At 49.5% G+C, this 20800-nt stretch overlaps 1 protein-coding gene across 1 annotated transcript in view; it reads left to right on the top strand.

The window, feature by feature from the left end:
* CORO2A (coronin 2A) overlaps positions 1–20798 on the top strand; it is a gene marked incomplete at its 3' end in the record, with an annotated part of 55244 nt that extends 34446 nt beyond the window's left edge. Inside the window, exons 3-11 of the mRNA XM_079926570.1 lie at positions 11974–12090; positions 14447–14596; positions 15810–15989; positions 16725–16841; positions 17460–17564; positions 18248–18344; positions 19267–19379; positions 19705–19795; positions 20686–20798. Of these exons, the coding sequence (XP_079782696.1) occupies positions 11974–12090; positions 14447–14596; positions 15810–15989; positions 16725–16841; positions 17460–17564; positions 18248–18344; positions 19267–19379; positions 19705–19795; positions 20686–20798 (1083 nt within the window). The remainder of the gene's footprint in view (positions 1–11973; positions 12091–14446; positions 14597–15809; positions 15990–16724; positions 16842–17459; positions 17565–18247; positions 18345–19266; positions 19380–19704; positions 19796–20685) is intronic.
* Between the last annotated feature and the right edge of the window lie 2 nt (positions 20799–20800).

Below are 20800 nucleotides of genomic sequence, written 5' to 3'. Positions count from 1 at the left end.
ATTAGAAAAATGAGTGTTTGGCACTCCCAGACTCATTCTATGAGGCCACCATCACCCTGATACCAAAACCAGACAAAGATACTACAAAAAAAGAAAATTACAGACCAATATCACTGATGAATATAGATGCAAAAATCCTCAACAAAATACTAGCAAACAGAATCCATCAACACATTAAAAGGATCATACATCATGATCAAGTGGGATTTACCCCAGAAATGCAAGGATTCTTCAATATATGCAAATCAGTCAGTGTGATACACCATATTAACAAATTGAAGAATAAAAACCATATGATCATCTCAATAGATGCAGAAAAAGCTTTTGACAAAATTCAACACCCATTTATGATAAATACTCTCCAGAAAGTGGTCATAGAAGCAACCTACCTCAACATAATAAAGGCCATATATGACAAACCCACAGCAAACATCATTCTCAATGGTGAAAAACTGAAAGCATTTCCTCTAAGATGAGGAACAAGACAAGGATGTCCACTCTCGCCACTATTATTCAACATAGTTTTGGAAGTCCTAGCCACGGCCATCAGAGAAGAAAAAGAAATGAAATGAATACAAATTGGAAAAGTAGAAGTAAAATTCACTGTCTGCAGATAACATGATACTATACATAGAGAATCCTAAAGATGCCACCAGAAAACTATTAGAGCTAATCAATGAATTTGGTATAAAGTTGCAGGATACAAAGTTAATGCACAGAAATCTCTTGCATTCCTATACGCTAACAACGAAAGATCAGAAAGAGAAATAAAGTAAACAATCCCATTCACCACTGCAACAAAAAGAATAAAATACCTAGGAATAAACCTACCTAAGGAGGTAAAAGACCTGTACTCAGAAAACTATAAGACACTGATGAAAGAAATTAAAGATGATACCAACAGATAGAGAGATATACCATGTTCTTGGATTGGAAGAATCAATATTGTGAAAATGACTATACTACCCAAAGCAATCTACAGATTCAATACAATCCCTATCAAATTACCAGTGGCATTTTTTTTACAGAGCTAGAACAAAAAATCTTAAAATTTGTATGGAGACACAAAAGACCCCAAATAGCCAAAGCAGTCTTGAGGGAAAAAAATGGAGCTGGAGGAATCAGACTCCCTGACTTCAGACTATACTACAAAGCTACAGTAATCAAGACAATATGGTACTGGCACAAAAACAGAAATATAGATCAATGGAATAGGATAGAAAGCCCAGAGATAGACACTCGCACCTATGGTCAACTAATCTATGACAAAGGAGGCAAGGATATACAATGGAGAAAAGACAGTCTCTTCAATACGTGGTGCTGGGAAAACTGGACAGTTACATGTAAAAGAATGAAATTAGAACACTCCCTAACACCATACACAAAAATAAACTCAAAATGGATTAGAGGGCTTCCCTGGTGGCGCAGAGGTTGAGAGTCTGCCTGCCGTTGCAGGGGACACGAGTTCGTGCCCTGGTCCGGGAAGATCCCACATGCCATGGAGAGGCTGGGCCCATGAGCCATGGCCGCTGAGCCTGCGTGTCTGGAGCCTGTGCTCCGCAACGGGAGAGGCCGCAACAGTGAGAGGCCCGCATACTGCAAAAAGAAAAAAAAAAAAATGGATTAGAGACCTAAATGTGAGACCAGACACTATAAAACTCTTAGAGGGGCTTCCCTGGTGGTGCAGGGGTTGGGAGTCCGCCTACCGATGCCGGGGACGCGGGTTCGTGCCCCGATCCGGGAGGATCCCACGTGCCGCGGAGCGGCTGGGCCCCGTGAGCCATGGCCACTGGGCCTGCGCGTCTGGAGCGTGTACTCCGCAATGGGAGAGGCCACAGCGGTGAGAGGCCCGCGTACCGCAAAAAAACTCTTAGAGGAAAACATAGGAAGAACACTCTTTGACATAAATCACAGCAAGATCTTTTTTGATCCACCTTCTAGAGTAATGGAAATAAAACCAAAAATAAACAAACGGGACCTAATGAAACTTAAAACCTTTTGCAAAGGAAACTACAAACAAGACAAAAAGACAACCCTCAGAATGGGAGAAAATATTTGCAAATGAATCAACGGACAAAGGATTAATCTCCAAAATATATAAACAGCTCATGCAGCTCAATATTAAAAAAACAAACAACCCAATCCAAAAATGGGCAGAAGACCTAAATAGACATTTCTCCAAAGAAGACAAACAGATGGTCAAGAAGCACATGAAAAGCTGCTCAACATCACTAATTATTAGAGAAATGCAAATCAAAACTACAATGAGGTATCACCTCACACCAGTTAGAATGGGCCTCATCAGAAAATCTACAAACAACAAATGCTGGAGAGGGTGTGGAGAAAAGGGAACCCTCTTGCACTGTTGGTGGGAATGTAAATTGATACAGCCACTATGGAGAACAGTATAGAGGTTCCTTAAAAAACTAAAAGTAGAATTACCATATGACCCAGCAATCCCACTACTGAGCATATACCCAGAGAAAACCATAATTCAAAAAGACACATGCACCCCAATGTTCATTGCAGCACTATTTACAATAGCCAGGTCCTGGAAGCAACCTAAATGCCCATCAACAGACAAACGGATAAAGAAGTTGTGGTACATATGTACAATGGAATATTACTCAGCCATAAAAAGGAATGAAATTGGGCTTCCCTGGTGGCGCAGTGGTTGAGAGTCCGCCTGCCGATGCAGGGGATGCGGGTTCATGCCCCGGTCCGGGAAGATCCCACATGCCACGGAGCGGCTGGCCCCGTGAGCCATGGCCACTGAGCCTGCACGTCCGGAGCCTGTGCTCCGCAACGGGAGAGGCCACAACAGTGAGAGGCCCGCGTACCGCAAAAAAAAAAAAAAAAAAAAAGAGGAACGAAATTGAGTCATTTGTTGAGACGTGGATGGATCTAGAGACTGTCATACAGAGTGAAGTAAGTCAGAAAGAGAAAAATATCATATATTAACGCATATATGTGGAACCTAGAAAAATGGTACAGATGAACCAGTTTGCAGGGCAGAAATAGAGACACAGATGTAGGGAACAAACGTATGGACACCAAGGGGGGAAAGTGGCAGGCGAGGTGGTGGTGGGATGAATTGGGAGATTAGGATTGACATATATACACTAATATGTATAAAATAGATAACTAATAAGAACCTGATGTATAAAAAAAAATTAAATTTAAAAATTCCAAAAAAAATGAACAACTAGTGACACAACAACAAGGATGAATCTCAGATGCATCATGCTAAGTAAAAGAAGCTAGACTTAAAAGGGCAAATATGTATGCATCTATTTATGTGACATTCTGGAAAAGGCAAAACTATGGGGATGGAAAACAGACCACTAGTTGCCAGTGGCTGGAGTTGAGGAAGGGTTGGCTACAGAGGGGCAGCAGGAAGTATTTTGGGGGGTGAGGGAACTGTGCCATATCTTGATTGTCAAAATAAACTGTATGCAAAAAAAAAAAGGAAAATGAGTGTTTGGAAGGTGGCTGGATAAAAAATGAGAATACAAAAATGAATTGCATTTTTACATACCAAGAGTGCTTAGAAAATGTAAATATTTTCAGTAGAATAAGAGAAGTGTGAATACCTAGGAATAAATGAGCAAGACTTACTAGGAAAGGGCTTCCCTGGTGGTACAGTGGTTAAGAATCCGCCTGCCAATGCAGGGGACACAAGTTCGAGCCCTGGTCCAGGAAGATCCCACATGCTGTGGAGCAACTAAGCCCATGTGCCACAACTACTGAGCCTGTGCTCTAGAGCCCGTGAGCCACAACTGCTGAGCCCACGTGCCACAACTACTGAAGCCCGCGTGCCTAGAGCCTGTGCTCTGCACCAAGAGAAGCCACCACAGTGAGAAGCCCACGCACTGCAACGAAGAGTAGCCCCCACTCGCCCTAACTAGAGAAAGCCTGCGTGCAGCAACATAGACCCAATGCAGCCAAAAATAAATAAATGAAATAAATTAATTTTTTAAAAAAAGACTTACTAGAAGAAAATTACATAGGATCATTGAAAGACTAATATTGAAGATGCCCTAAGTAAATGGAGATATGTACCATGTTCATGAATAGCCACTTTTATCCCTCCCCCAAATGTCCACAGCATTCTCCTTTTTATGACATATTCTACAGCACATTCCTTTCTTAGGATATCATGCCCTGAGTACTTTGAATTAGAGTCATTTGTGTTTTTCTGGTAGCACCTCCTAATGTACTTGCAATGGGGGGTAAGGGGGGAAGAACTAGTACTTTGCTTACCCATATATCACCTTTTGAGCACACACAGTTGGCGCTTATAAATTTTCATCAATTGAACAAATCTGTTCTCCGTTTCTATACTTTTGCCATTTTAAGAATGTCATACAAATAGAACCATACAGTATGTAGCCTTTTGCACTTGACTTCTTTTACTCAGTACAATTCTCTGGAGATTCATCGAGGTTGTTGTGTGTATCAACTGCTCATTCTTTTTTATTGCTGAGTAGTATTCTGTGGTGTGGTTGCACACAGTTTGTCGAACCATTCTCTGTTGAAGGCCATCTGGACTGTTTCCAGTTTGGAGCTGTTAGGAATGAAGCTGCTATAAACATTTGTGTACAGGTTTCTTTTTATTTCTTTTTTAAATATTATTTGAATTTATTGTATCATGAATATCACTAACAAAACATCAGAGGGGAGAAGGAAGAGAATTTATACCTAAAAGGAATCAATTCAAGAAGTAGAATAAACATAGCAATATAAAAATATTAATTAGAAAACATACTTCAATATACAGGAATGGTCTCTTGTGGAACTGAAGTTTCATTTGTGTGTACAGGTTTCTGTGTGAACATAAGTAAGTTCATTTTTCTGGGATAAATGCCTAGGAGTGCAATCTCTCTGGATCATAAAGTAGTTATATGTTCAGTTTGATAAGAAACTGCCAGGATATTTTCACAAATATTTTTATAGCATAAGCAAAATATTACATGGAACATACTTCTAAAAAGTTCTTTGCTGTTTATCTGAAATTCAAATTTTACTAGGTATCCTCTATTTTTATTTGCTAAATCTGGCATCTCTATTCCCAGGTGATGCCAGTGCTGCTGGTTTACAAACTACATTTTCAGCAGCTAGGCTCTATTCTAGTTCTTTTTTTTTTTTTATTCTAGTTCTCTTTTATCATTAGGAAAAACTTTCAAACCCAAGGTAGGTTAAAAACATATAATGAACTCTTCATACTCAGATTCTAGAATCTTGAAGACTTTGCCACTCTTGCTTCATCCATCCCCCTTTTTCCCCTGAAGGTTTGTTTGTTTGTTTTTTAAGATTTTTTTTTTGATGTGGACCATTTTTAAAGTCCTTATTGAGTTTGTTACAATAGTGCTTCTGTTTTATGTTTTGGTTTTTTTGGCCGTGAGGCATGTGGGATCTCAGCTCCCCGACCAGGGATCAGACCTGCACCCCCTGCATTGAAAGGCGAAGTCTTAATCACTGGACCGTCAGGGAAGTCCCCTCTGAAGTTTTTTTTTAAAGCAAATCCTGGACAGTTTGTCATTTTACCCCCACAAAGTTCAGTTTGCAATTCTAAAAAATAGTAACATTTTCTGACATATCCACAATGCTAGGATCACAGCATCAACAATATCTCCTGTGCCAACCGATTGCCTGTTACGTAAAAATGCCTTTGACCGCCTCATAAGTGCCTCTTTGCACTTGGTTTGTTTGAATTAGGATCAAGAAAGGTCCACGCATTGCATTTGGTTGGCATTTTCTTAAGTAACCACATCCAGTGTGACGGAACAGGGGGGAGAGGCTGAGAGAGGGAAAGGACACACATGCTGGTCCCATGTGCAGTGCTTACCTGGGCAGATAGGCCTGCGGGCCCTTTTTCATGTAGTCAGCGGGGACAGGGCTTATTCTCTGCCTTTATTAGCTCATTTTCTAGGAAGTATTGCTCCATCGTACAGATGAGAATGCTGAGGCTCAGGGAGCTGACTGCCTGAAGGACCCTGAGCAGGAAGGGTGAGGACCCAGACCTGGGCATGGTCTTGGGCCCCACTCTCATTCAGCTGACCTGCACTCCTGAGGTTTACCTCTGGTTTACATTGGCTCCTTGTCAGTTACCAGGGATTAAGTCCCATCCGGGCACAGAGAGTGTTAGTAAAGGAAGGAAGGAAGAGACAAGCTAGCTAGTTCTTTATTGGAAAGAAGGATTGGAAGGTGCCTGGCCTCACCACCATGTCCCAGAAGTTATTCTCAGAAGGGCCAGGCTGTCCCAGGTGCTGTCAGGTGTCCCGAGGGGAGTGACTCCGCAGTCCTTTCCTCTTGCACGCTGAGGCCCAGGGTGAGCCCCTTGCAGGGTGGCTCTTGCAGCCTAGGCAACCAAGGGCTGTGCTCTGGGAACAAAGGCACGGTGGGAAGGTCTGGGGACAGGCCCGCCCTGAGCCTGGGGACATGCCAGGTTGGGCTCTGGACCCTGGCGCCCGGCCTACAGCAGACCCACTGCATCAGAGTGGGAGGTGGACTTTGCTGTGAGGTGTGGAGGTCGGGAGGAATGCCAGCAAGAGCAGGCAGAGCCCTGGGGGTGTGCCCTGCAGCATCACTGGGAGTGGACCAGGCCAGAGTCGGGCATGGGCCTGACACATGGCGAACAGGCACCTGGGAGCAGGGGTTAGGGGAGCACTTCACTGCTGTGCTCTTAGAGGCCAGCTGGACCCTTCTTAAAGCCTATGTCAGACCATGTCACTCCCTTGCCTAAACACCTCCCAGGACCCCCCATTGCCTGCACACAAAGTCCTGACTTGCTCATCAAAATCCTTCATCCCCATCCCAGCTGACGTTTTGAACCTTAGAGCCTTCCCTAGCATACACCTGTCCCCTCCACACTCAGGTTCCCCTTCTAGAAATGCAGGATATAGGCTAGTTGATTTTACTTTTTTATTTGGGAGGAAAGTCTCTTCCAGTTCTAGGGGTCTATTAAGCCTGGAAAAGAACATGTTCAAGGAATGGGTCCTCTGCCTTCAAATATCAAGGAGCTGACCTTGGGGCCGGGGGAGTGGGATGGGAGTGGGGGTATCTATGGGGTCCCGAAAGACAGAGCTAGAACCAGAAATGGAGAGTGAGGGGAGCAGGGAGGGCCACAGGGACGCTACACCAGGCTCCGAGTAAGAAGCGCTTTCTCACAGTTCAGCAAGGTCTAAAAGTGAAATAAACCAGCTAGGAAGGAAGTGAGCTTCCCATCTCTGGAGGTAACCAAGCAGGGTTACCAGATAGCCTCTGCAGTTCATCACTTCCAGCCCTGGGTGTGGGGTTCTATGGTGAACATTCCCCATGCTCATCTGTGTATGTGAGGGGAGGGCTGATGAATGACGCTCTGCCCTAAAGCTTCCTGGGAACGTGATTTGCATTTTAGCAGCACGTGTGTTCGCAGGATTAGGGAACACTCCTGTCATCTTTCCCCTGCTTAACTGTCTCTTCTGGGGAGCCCTCTGGCTAAGTCTCACCCCCTCTAGTTAGGACATGACTCATCTGTCCACTTGTCCATCTCTCCATGGGCATCTCTCTCTGTGCAGGGTGACTGTCTCCATGCCCACAGCCTCTCCCCTCTTCTCTGACCTCCTCTACTGTCCTACCCATCAATCTACCTTCCCTGCTGTCTGCTTTAGCATCCTCTCTGCTTAAAACCTACCTAAGGCCCAGCCTTTCTGACTTGAAATGCCTCCCCTTCACCATAGCCTGGTCAAAGTCTCCCTTTCTTTAAGGCCCAATTGAAAGGCCTCCTCCTCCAGTAAGCCTTCTTTGATTAATCCCCCCAGGGCCTTTCTTCTGCCTCTGTTTCTCTCTGTGAGCCCTGAGTACACTACATCCTGTCACCTCCACAGATTGGAGGCTCCTGCAGGGCATGGACCATGAGTAATTCACCTTTTGCCACCACTTGCACGCGGCATAGGACCTGGCACATAGTAGGTCCTCAGTGAAAGGCCTCCATGATGCTGATGATAACTATGGTGTGAGGATAGCAAGAGGCAGACCAAGAATGAGAGGAAGCTTTCCCAGTTCTCATGGTTCTGCCGTGGATGGAGTGGCTCTGATTGTCAACCCTTCCGATCCCCAGCTTCTGCATTATCAATGGGGATTTTTGCACTACTTCCTGGGTGGTTGGAGGTAAATCAAATAATATTAGCAGAGCCCCTAACACAGGGCCTGGCACATAAATGACTCCCTAAATTATGATTCCTGAAGAAAATACTTGCAAACCTGTTCCTTATAGATGTGATAATGTGCTTGAGTCCGTCAGTGGGAATACCATCAAGACATCAATTTATTCACTGAGGGCCCCCCTGGAGCCATTGCCCATCAGTTGTGTAGGAAGTGATAGGAGCCTCCCATGGAAGCTTGGCCTCACACTAAGTATACCCCTGGGCCCCTCTGAAACATACTGAGCAACAATAAAACTGGGTAATTGTGATTAATTATTATCACAATTAATAAATGTGTGAGTTCTGATGAACTTAAACTGGTGAATTTCCTGACAGCTTACCATGTACCAGGCAGAGTCTTTTTCTTTTTTTTTCTTTTTTTCATTTGGCCGTGCTGCGCGGATCTTAGTTCCCCGACCAGGGATCGAACCCAGGCCCCAGCAGTGAAAGCGCTGAGTCCTAACCACTGGACCGCCAGGGATTCCCGAGGCAGAGTCTTAAGCACTTTATGTGTATGAACTCATTTAATCCTCATACCCACCCTATGAGATTCTACTACTGTTGCCATTTTGTAGATGAAGAAACTGAGGCACAGAGAGCTGAGGTCACTTGCCCCAGATCACACAGCAGTAAGTGCTGTAGCAGGGATTCAAACCCAGGAAGCCAGATCAGCCTGCCTGCCTAACCTCTTCTACACTGTGCAGCCTACTTCTGCCTCCCATGTCCACCTGGGCTGTGGGGAGGGTCTCCCGAGGCCATGACTCTGATGCTGTTCTGGGGACAGCCGGCTCCCTGTGAGCCCTAGAGGTCACAACAATAGCCCTACAGCCTCTCCCATCCTGGCAACTGAGGTCCTCCACCCACCTGGCTCTGTCTTATGGGTCCTACAGTCCCATTCACTCCGTCTGCCCCAGGGCGGCCCCTCAGAGACTCAGAGGTGGCGTCTCTCCAGGCTGAGCAGCTGCCTGGGGTCTACAAGGAGGGCGGGTGTATCTCCTCTGATTTAGAGCCTGCACCCCCGTAAATCAGAGGCCGGTCCCTGGCTGACTGCTGGCCTAATGGGCTGAAAGGCAGCAGTGGCCCCCTAATTATAAATGTCCCTGCCCTGACAGGGCTTTTAGCAGCCCGGTCAATAGCCCATCAGACTGGCTAATGTCTGTTAATGTCAGTCCTCCACACAAACCCTTTTAGACACAGAGCCTGCCAGCCTCTGGGGAGGAGCAGCCATCCCTTGCTTGCTGAGAAGGAAGAGAAGCTGTGTGGGGCTGGGGCCTCTGCTCTTAGAGGCCTGGGAGGAGCGCCCATCAGAGCCAGGCATGGCTCTCAGGCACCCCCAGGTCTGAGGCAGACAATGTACAGAGGCTCTCTTCCCTGCCCAGGGGCTCATTTTCTCTATCCATGGAGGAGCCAGACCCATCCAAAAGAAATGGAACTTTTGCTCACCTCCTCACACATCATTATCAAATGACACAAGTCCAAAGCCTTTCCTTTATTTTCTCTCTCTCTCTCTCTGAATGTGTATGTGAAAGTATTCTTTTTTCTGAACCCTTTGAGGGTAAATTACATACATCTTTGCTCTTTATCCCTAAATACTTGTGTGTTTCCTAAAAATAGGAATATTCTCTTAGGTAACCGCAGGACATTGTCAAATTCACTCAGTTTAACGTTGCAACGATACTTTAATCTACCATTCACATTCCAGTTTGTCAAATAATGTGCCTTATAGCGTTCCCCCTCCAGGAAGGGATCCAGTCTAGGGTGAGGTTTCTGAGACCCTTTCCCGAGGGGCAAGATCGGAATTGGGCAGAGTACTTCTGAAGGGGAGCCCGGGACTACAGCCTGTTTGCAGAGCTACTAAGATGCATGCATAAAACCGCCGTGAACCAGAGTCTCGGTTGTCTGTCCTCTAGTTTGCCAGGGGTGAACAGGGGTGTCCTGTGTCTGTTCTCACAGCAGCTCCCTGCTTTGCTGCCCTAGTAAGCAAGGCCAGGGACCATCACTGGTCTTTGCTTCATCTCCCTTGGGCACGGTCTCAGGACGTCCCACAAGAGTGCAGTGGTCTCTGCAGAGTTTGGGAGGTGAGGGAAGGAGAGACCGTGGGTATTCCCTGAGCTCACTCTGTTCTTCAAAATTAATTTTTAAATATCATGAGACAGTTAGTTCTGTGAAGTCAAGTACTACATCTTATTTTCACCCAGCACCTCGCATAGGGCCCATCCCCTAGGTTCCTCGTAAAGATGTGGTGAATGGGTGGGTGTTGGCCAGTTTTCTTCTCCACTTTCTCCCTCACTTAGATATAAAAGTGGAGCCTTCCGGTGGGTGGGCTGCAGAACCTGAGGCTGGCTAGTGGATGTGGCGGTGCCTGCGTTGGCAGGCAGAGGGCCTGGTCCTGGTCCCTGTCCTGCCAGGGCAGTGCAGTGTGGTGTGTAAGATGTGTGTGTTGGTCCCTGCCAGCTGCTGGTTTCTGTGGCTGAACTGGTGTAGTTGTCCCATGGCCCAGGAAATCTCAGCTTCAGGGCCGTGTAGCCTGAGCTGTGAAAACTGTGTGTCCTCCTATCACCTGGACAGGAATTCTCAGCAGGAAAGAGGGGAAGGGAAGAAAATGCTCTTTCTTTTTAATTGAAGTATAACTCACATACCACAAAATTCACCACTTAAGTGTACAATTCCATGAGTTTTAGATGTTCACGTGGTTGTGTAACCATCACCCCTAATTTGAAAATGACTTTATCACCCCCAGAAACCCCACACCCATTAGCAGTCACTCCCCATTGCCCCTCCCCCAGCCCTAGGCAACCACTGCTCTGCTTTCAGTCTTTATGGATCTACCTATTCTGGATCCCACCGCCCACCCCTGTCCCCCCACTGCATGGCCTGTGGGATCCTAGTTGCCTAGCCAGGGATCGAACCCAGGCTCTCGGCAGTGAAAGCGCTGAGTCCTAACCACTGGACTGCCAGGGAATTCCCCCTATTCTGGATTTTTCATATCATTATTCAGGGTTCTGAATTCCAGGTACCAGGGGGTGTGTTCATTTGCTCAAGCAGTGAAACTACATCCGGTACATCATCTAGTGGAATCATGCGCTATGTGGCCTTTTATGTCTGGCTTCTTCCACTTAGCATGATGTTTTCAAGGTTCACCCACGTCAAAGCATGTGTCAGTACTTCATTCCCTTCTTTGACTGAATAATATTTCATCGTGCGAATATACTGCATTTCAGATATCCATTTATCCATTGATGGACATGTGGATTGTTTCCACCTTTTGGCTATTATGAATAATGCTGCTGTGAACATTGGTGTACAAGTCTTTTTGTAGACCTATGTTTTTACTTCTCTTGAGGCTATACCTAGGAGTAGAATTACGGGGTCATGTACTAACTCTGTGTAACCTTTTGAGGAACTGCCAGACTGTTTTCCACAGTGGCTGCACCATTTTTGCATTCCCACCAGCAGTATATGAAGGGAAACATCCTTTTACTGAACACCTACCCTGTGCTAGGCACTGTGCTAGACCCTTCCCACACCTCGTCTCCTATGATCCTCACATGAACGCTCTGAAATACCTATCATCGCCTCTATTTTACTGAGGAGGATACTGAGGCTCAGAGAAGTGCCGTGACTCCCCCAGGATCACACAGGGGTTAGCGGTAAGTCCTAGATTCACTCCCAGTTCTGCCCCGTACGTTTTCTTGTCTACTCGGTGATTGCTGCCCGAGGGACCCTCCAGGTGCTAAAGTGGAATTAGCCCCCTCCCTCCCCAACCTTCCTGGGTACTGTTTTACAGACGGGAAAGTTGGACCCCCACTACCCAAAGGTCTGCGGGCACAGAGGGAACGTCTTAGACGTCAAATGGAACCCTTTCAATGATTTTGAGATCGCCTCCTGTTCTGAAGATGCCACGGTGAGTGTCAATGCGTGAGGTGTTTCCCTTTCCCGAGAGGAGTGGGACTGGGGCAGAGGGAGACGGCATGGTGTCTAGACTCAGCTCTGACATTCCTGATTCCTTCATCCTTCACGAGGTGAGGTCACTGTGTGCGGAGGGGGTAAGTTAGGTTGAGGAGGAGAAGCTCTGGGCTCCGTGGGACTCGGGGTACCACCCCTCCTCTCTATGGGTCTCAGTTCCCCCATCTATAAAATGAGCATAATAGCTCCCAACCGTCTAATGAAAATCCAGTGAGATTCATTTCCCAGTGCGAAAGCCCATCTTTTGGGGGAACTGTAAAATGCTGTGAAGGGCATTTTTACTGTGGCCTGAAAATATTGTGCCACATAATCTCATAGACAGTGGGGAGGGAAGATTTAAAAGGATAAGAGTGGGAGCCTTAAATGAATGTGAACACCAAAACCATCCCAAAAGCTTCAGTTCCACCAACTTTTTGAGCCCCTGTTCTGTACCAGGATCACAGTCCCTGACTCCACAATATTTGGTGTTATTTATAATGTATTCTCTGCCTACTTCTAAAACTCAGCGGGTATGGCTTAAAACAAAAGACACAGATATGATCACATGATTTAAATAAGGATGAAAGTCATAGTTACCCTTTATTGTGAGCCCATTGTGTTCCTGACTCTCATTACACATATCATTTCACTCAGTCTTCCCAGCAACCCCACAAGGTAGGATGTTTTTCTGATGCAGAAGCTGAGGATCTGAGAAATGTGGCAATTTGCCCAAGGTCACACAGTTTGTGGAGGCAGAGCCAGGGTTCCGACTAAGGCCTGATTCCAGAGCCCAATCTTTTTCCACTGAGCTGTTCCACTTCCCTAAAGAGCAGCAGCCACAGATGGAGGAATTTAACTATGGAGGGTTGCAGCTATTGAATTCCAGGCTTAGCTTGGAGCTGCCTGGCAGCCAAGGCAAAAAAAGGAAATAGCCTCACTGTCTGATCAAAGGAAACAGACCCGTTCATAGAGAGAAGCAGGTAGAAAGTTCTAAGAGGACTTGTGTCATTTTCCATATGAGGGTTGCTGAGGAACATAAAGGACAGTGTCTGCCGATGTGGCTTCACCAAAGGGACAGCTGGGCCCTGTGAGAACTGACCTTGTCTCCAATGAGTGTAGGGCTTCTGACAGGATATCGAGTATCTGACTCTGTGTTCACTCCTGGAATACCTGCCCTTTCAGGCCTGCTTTGAAGGCTCCCTTCAAGGTCTTTATTAAATTCCTAGCTAGCCTCATCACCCGTCCCTTCCCAGTTGCCCCGGGGGCAGGAGGAGTGGACACAACTATTGGGAGTGGCAGGGATGACCCTCTAGCTCTGAGGGATGGTGTCTGTTTCTACCAAACAGGCCTGCCCAGAGTCTGTCCTCCAGCCAGGTCCAGTTCTGTTTGGTAACAGCCCTGACCAGACTTCATCTATCAGGAGCCTGGCACTATTGTGAGGTTGGCTTTCCGGTTTTAAATTCAGGATGACCAGGAAATAAATGCTGAATTAAAAGCGAAGTCTACCTGAAAGCCCATAGATCCTAAGAGAAAGAGGACGTACAACCACATAGGGGCCTGAGAGCCCTGCAGGACAATAAGGGACGTTAAGTCAACACCGGCCTGGGCTCTGTCACCCTTTGTAGCATCCTCTGTTCCTCCGTTTGTATGCCTCTGTGATGGGGAAATGACTTTCTACCATGTAAGCCCCTTCCATCCTCAACAACACTGCTCTGGAAGGAAGCCCCAGCCCCTCCTCCCAGGCCCTCACTGTGGAATACAGGCCTGTGACCCCATCCAACCCTGCCTTCTGGCCTTTAGTCTTCCTCTTCCGGGCCATCCAAGGGGGCCCCTGTAACGGAATTGGTTGGGGGTTATCCCTGCCCTGTCCTGCTCCAGAGGCTGCGCTGGCTCCCTAGCTCCCTGAGGAGATAGCATAGACCCTTTCTCCTGGCATTTGAAGCTCTACCCTGAGCCTTTGGGACCAGGAGGGGGTAGAGCACTGTACTTGAGGGCTGAGAGGCAGGTTTGCTCTGACATTCAGCCTGGGAATCAGGCCTGTGGCCCATCCACTCACCCACTGCCTCAGATCGCTAAGAATGGCAAACATTACCAGAAGCCTAGGCTCATCTCCAGCCCCTGCTTGGGCTGGAGGACCTTGGCAAAGCGCCTGTCTCTCTAAGGGGCCCCAGCTGCCTCTCCATTGAGTGAGAGGTAGACACAGAGAGAGCTCCCCCAGACTGTCTGCTGAGCACTGCCAGTTCTGCGGCTCAGGGTCGTGGACGGCCAAGGTGACCCCAGCTAACCCTTCCCTTGGACCGTGTCTTCCCTGACAGATTAAAATCTGGGACATCCCCAAGCAGCTGCTGGCAAAGAACCTCACAGTCTGCAAGAAGGAGCTGGTGGGCCACGCCCGCAGAGTGGGCCTGGTGGAGTGGCACCCCACAGCCGCCAGTATCCTCTTCAGCTCCGGCTATGACTACAAGGTGGGTCTGTGTATTAGTTTCCTAGGGCTACCCTGACATATGACCAAACTTGGTGGGTCAAGACAACAGAAATGTATTCTCACATAGTTCCGGAGGCCAGAAATCCAACATCAAGGTGTTAGGAGAGAGCCATGCTTTCTCCGAAGTCTCTAGGGAAAAGTCCCTCTGCGCCTCTTCTGGGTTCTCGTGGCTCCAAGCATTCCTTGGTTTGTAGCTGCATCACTCCAGTCCGCCTCTGTCTTCTGCCCTCTTCTCTTGTGTATCTATACATCCCCTCCTCTTCGTACAATGACACCAGTCATTGCATGTAGGCCCACCCAAATCCAGTATGGCCTCACTGTAACGCAAAGACCCTGTTTCCAAATAAGGTCCCATTCTGAGGTCCCAGGTAGATATGAGTTTGGTGGGGGCGGGGGGGTGGTGGAGACACTATTCAATCCATTAGTCTTTCTGGAGGGGGTGGGCTGGACCCTGCCCAGAGATGCCTCCCCCTGCTCCATTGATTTCAAAGCTAGCAAGCTGTGGGCCCTGTGGATTGGGAAAATTCACAGTAGAGGAGACCTAGATTCTATTCCCACTCCGTCCCTGACTTGCAGTATGACCTGGGAAAGTCCCTTGTCTTCTCTGGGCCTCAGTTTCTCAGTCTGCACACAAATGGGGTTGATGTGGGATGGGAGTGGTTGAGAGGTCCTTTACCCCGTTCTGATCAGAAGTGCTCTATTATCTATTTATGTAGGGTGTGCTACTGCTTATGGTTGTACAGTTTATCTGTACACAACTCCAGGGGGCGCTATTCGCATTATAGACTACGGGAATGGGTTGCCCTGGAGCTGTGCAGTGCACAGCCTGTGTAGCTAAACATGGCAGCCCTTGTTATCTGTGTGGTAGAAACTGTTGCTAATGACTGTTTGAAACCCCCTGGACTATCTGGTCCCCTGGGGTCCTCCCAGCATGGATGTTTCATTGCTCCAAGCAGATGGCGTTTTCTTTTCACTGCCAGATAGCCTGACTCCCCACTTCCCCCTCCTGCCACGTGGCAGCTTCAGCCAGCAGACCCATCCTCCCACCCGAGGCCTCTTGGCCAAACTGCCATCTGTGGCTTCCCTCCCGGGGATACCGTGTTTCACTGCAGCCTGGCTGGCGCGTGACTGTGGAGGCCAGGGCGGGGCTCGGGGGGATGCACTGTGCTCAGAGCCGGCTCTCTGCCATGCAGGTGATGGTCTGGAACCTGGATACAAAGGAGGCTGTAATCATGAGCCCCGTGAAGACAATTAACTGTCACCAAGACGTGATCCTCTCCATGTCCTTCAACACCAACGGCAGCCTGCTGGCCACTACCTGTAAAGACCGCAAGATTCGGGTTCTCGACCCCCGAGCAGGGGCCGTCCTCCAGGTCAGTGCTGGGCTGGGGTCTGGCTTGGGGTCAGAGGAGCAAGGAGTGGAGTGGGCATGGCAGGGTGGGGGAGGTCTGAGAACAGGGCAGTAATGATGTTAATGTTCTGGCCAAGCCTTCATGCGTGTTTATCCCCATCTGTTGGGGGGGTGTAGAATATGTCATACCCATTTTTCAGATGAGAAAACTGAGGCTGAAGAGAGGCTAAGGGACTTGCTCACATTGAAAGCTGGGACTGGAACCTGGTCTAACTCCAAAGCTTGTCATTGTGCCTCACCTCTGTCAGGAGGCATGACACGGGGTCAAGAAACCTCAGGGCACCACTGTTATCCACTGTGTGACCTTAGACAAGCACTTTCTGATCTCTGAGCATCTATTTTCTCATCTGCAACAATGGGCCATTAATCCTTCCTCTGGGAGGGTTAAATGAGATATCCCAGGTGACAGTGGCCACCCAGCCCTATGCCTTGCATATAGTGGATGCTCAATAATAATCTTTTAGCAAAAACATGGAGCTGGGCCGAAGTTTACCTCTGTCCTAGCTCAGAGAAAGAACTCTCAACAAAAATAGTGGGAGAGACTTTATGTGGATGGGAGAGACCCAGGAAGGCTTCCTGGAGGTGGTGCCTCTGGAAGGATTCTCCAGGCAGAGCTGGGATGAGAAAAGAAGGCATTCCAGGCGGAGCAGCAGCATAAGCAAAGACAGGGTGTCCCTGACCACACATGTCCCTCCAGGAAGCCAGCTATAAGGGGCACCGGGCCAACAAAGTGCTATTTCTGGGGAACCTGAAGAAGCTGCTGTCCACGGGCACATCCCGATGGAACAACCGGCAGATGGCCCTGTGGGACCAGGTGAGTCTCCCAAGCAGCCCCACCAGCGCCCCTCACCAGCGCCACACCTTGTGCATCTTGTTGTTCAAGGAAGGGGAGGGGTCAGGACCCAGGAGAAGCCTCGGCGTGGGGGAGGGGAGGTGGCTGAGTTTGGGATCGGGACTTGGAGGTGGGGGGGAGGGCAGGAGAAGGAAAGGGCCTTCTAGGCGGAGGGAACAGCTGGAGCAAGCCCTTAGAGTGAAATAGGGAGGTGTGTGGGCAAGAGGAGCTGCCTGTTCAAGGTGGGTGGGGGTGGGGATGGGGATGAAGACCAGGCCAAGTAGTATTGATTTCAAGGAGCACTTGGCCGGAGTTCGACAGATCGCTTCCTCTCTGTCTGAATCTCCTTGCATTATAGTAGATATAAAACAGGAGGAGGGGGGCTGGAATGACATCATGTGTATGAGAAATGATTCGTTAAAGGTAAATGCTAGCAAGGGAAAAGGAGGTGGTCTCTCTCTCTCTCTCTCTCTCTCTCTCTCACACACACACACACACACACACACACACACACACAGCCCTGTGACAGGAATTCTTAGCACCACCAAGGGGCACTCCATGAGTGACCCATAGGCCCTCCTGGTCTCCCTTCCCTTGCAGGATGACCTCTCTGTGCCTCTCGCAGAGGAGGACCTCGATGGCTCCTCAGGCGTGCTGTTTCCGTTCTATGACTCGGACACCAACATGCTCTACGTGGTGGGGAAGGTCAGTCTGACACGGGAGGGAGGTGGCGGCCTGGTGCCCTTGGGGTACGGGACGGGCAGGGACAGGCAGGAGTGGCTAGATACTCTCCCCCTGTGGTGAGCCTCGCCCCTCTCTCACCTTCCTGGCTCCACAAGAACACCTGGGACCAGAGCTTTGCCAGACACCCTGAGCTAGTCCCTCCCAAGTTCTGGGTCCAGATAAGGAGGGACCAGTCGGTGTTTCCTGTCAGGGGCACCTTCAAATTTGAGGCAGAACAGGTCTTCATTGGGTAAGACTATCTTGTACTTGGCATCCCTGGCCCCTACCCACCAATGCCAGGAGCAGCACCCACCTCCCCACCCAGTCATTATGACAGTGACAACCAGAAATGCCCCAGGGTCTCAGGAACCCCACTTCTGACCTTGGTGTGCGGCTCTCAGATGGGAGTGGGGTTCAGGCCTGTGCTCCCAGAGCCTCTGCCTTGGAGGCATCTGTGTGGGCTTTGGGTCATGGTTGTGACCAGTGTTAAAATGAGGTGCCTTGGTGCCCTGCTGCCTTGGTGACAGTCCTCTGCTCTGCCCTTGTGAGAGGCGGCTCTGCCAGCTCTTCACTCACAGTCCTCTCCAGGTTTCTGCTGTGTGGCAGTGGGGACCAGGTGGGGGGCTGATGGGGCCCGGCTCTGAGCGGTGCCCTCCCCTCCACAGGGAGACGGGAACATCCGCTACTATGAGGTCAGCACCGACAAACCTCACCTGAACTACCTGACCGAGTACCGCTCCTATAATCCACAGAAGGGGATCGGTGAGTGTGGGACACTGAGGCCACTTGGGGCCTGGGGAGACAGGGATGAGTCAGGCCTCGCCCTAGAGGGCCCCTCATTGGGGAGGGAGACAGCGGGTCAACGCTCTGAGTCATGGGAGCACTAGCTGAGGTATGCGGCAGGTTCTCTGGGAGCACACAGGAAGAAGTCTGGGAGGGCTTACTGGAGGAGGCAAGACTTGAAGAGCCAAAAGGGAAGCAGAGCACAGCATGGGGAGAGGATGAAGGTGTTCTAGCTGAAAGTTAAGCAGTTACAGCAGTAGCAAGGAGTTGGGGAACACTGACCTAAGAGAGGTCCTACTTTTTAAGTGTGTTTAGGGATTCAAGACAAAACAAAACAAAACAGGATGCAACTATATGCCCTCTACAGGAAACCCACTTATATATAAAGACACAGCTAGATTAAAAGTAAAGATGGAGGTACTTCCCTGGCGGTCCAGTGGTTAAGACTCTGTGCTTCCACTGCAGGGGGCACGGGTTCAATCCCTGGTCAGGGAACTAAGATCCCACAGGCCACGCTGCACGACCAAAAAAAAAAGTGAAGATGGAGAAAGATAGTATGCTAACACTAATAATCAAAGGAAAGCTGGCATTGCTCTAATAAGAGCATCTGGGTTGGGAGCTATGGGGAGGGTGATGGAGGGCCTTGAGCAGAGCACACTTTCTGTAAAAGTTTAGCTAAAAGCCTTGAAGGTAGGGGAGAAAGTCTGAGGATTTCAACCCCATTTCCCCAGCTCGGGACCTGGTCCAATGTAGGACTGTTTGTTAAGGGAAGGATAGTGGAAAGAGGCTGGTCTCTGTTCACTTCCAGGTGTTCAGCCTGGCTTTGCCACTCACCCTGGGTCCCCGGGGCCCCAGCCCACCCTGAGGAATCTCTTGGCCCTCCTTGGTCATCTCCCCACAGGTGTTATGCCAAAGAGAGGTCTCGACGTGTCCTCCTGTGAGATCTTCCGCTTCTACAAGCTGATTACAACCAAAAGCCTCATTGAGCCCATATCCATGATTGTACCCCGGCGGGTAAGGGTGGTGTGAGCCGTCTCCGAGGGAGGTAGGGAACCCCTCCTGGAGAAGAAGGACCCCGGGACCTGGAGCCTGGAGCCCACGCCCCTGGGGGAGCAACAGGGAGGCTGATGGCCCCTCCTCAAGGGGAAGCCTTTCTCGTGGTCAGCATGCTGTCCCTCCCACCTCTGCTCTTGAGTTGCTCTGTGACGTTGGACACATCCCTTTGCTCCCTGGGCTTCAGTTTCCTCAACTCACAGGGGTTGGGGGGAGTCTGCACCCCTGGATCTCTAAGGGCCCTCCCCCACCATCCCCGCTCTCACTGTCCTGACTTCTCCTGCAGTCGGAATCCTACCAAGAGGACATCTACCCGCCCACGGCAGGTGCCCAGCCGTCTCTGACGGCCCAGGAGTGGCTCAGTGGGATGAATAAAGGTGAGGAAGGCAGAGAAAAGGCCTCGGCTGAATGTGGGGGACAACGGAGCGTCCAGTGGCCCCAAGTAGCTGAGAGGGGTTTGGCTGGTATTTGTGTCCTCCCGTAACCCCAGAGGACTGGTCCTTGACAGTCGGTTCCCAGTGGTTAGGATGGTCGCATATGCGTCCAGGAAGGGAGGGGCTTGTCCCAAGTGGCTCAGGAAACTCTCTCCGAATCAAGGGATTTTGCTCCAGGGAAAACGTCTTTAAATTCTGGGCTGTGCAGAGTGACTGGAGAGTCTCAGCTGGATGCCCCATGCCCATCCTCCCGCCACCTCTGCAATTACTCTTTGACCCCAGAAACCCTCTAGGCAGCAGCCCCCGCCCGGGCCCTTCTGCCCACTCCGCCTGCCCTGACTCTCCCTCCCTGGCCTGTCAACATAAGGGCCTGCGCAGGGGGAGGCAGTGTGTGCTCCCACCCCTGCTGCAGCCCCCGGAGCTGCCTGCCGCCCCCTCCCTTTTATGTGTAACCCTTAGACAGTCTCGCTCCTTTCTGGGCTCGGTTTCCTCATTTTAGCCGTGTTGCCTGCCTCCCCTGCCTCTTGGGTTGTTGGGAGAATTCATGAACTGGTCGACGACAGAGTGCAGTGCAGGCGCGAGGGGCCCGCGGTATTCTGGGGCAGTCCCTACAAACCAAGCCTCGCTTAGATAATCACACGAGTGTGTATTTGCACTCTGCTTGCCCTGGTCTGTGGGTTTGTGCCTGTCTGCGTGTAGCCATATCGCCCACACGTGTCATGTGTATCTCTGTGTCTCCGTGTGGCTTGTGTGTGTCTGCGTGTGTCAGTGCCCCCCATGCCCACCTGCTCAGGGGCACTCAGTCCTCACCCAGCCCTTTGCTTCCCTCCCAGGGCCAGTCCTGATGTCCCTTAGGCCTGGCTCCGAGCTGCTGAGCCCCCAGCCTCTGCCCCCAGAGAGACCCCCCTCCAAGCCCAGGCCCCACACCTCGCCTCGCCTCTTCAACCA

This window comes from Stenella coeruleoalba (assembly GCF_951394435.1).
Source record: "Stenella coeruleoalba genome assembly, chromosome: 7".
NCBI lineage: Eukaryota > Metazoa > Chordata > Mammalia > Artiodactyla > Delphinidae > Stenella > Stenella coeruleoalba.
Note: the sequence above shows the minus strand (reverse complement) of the source record. Positions and strands in the feature narration are given on the sequence as shown.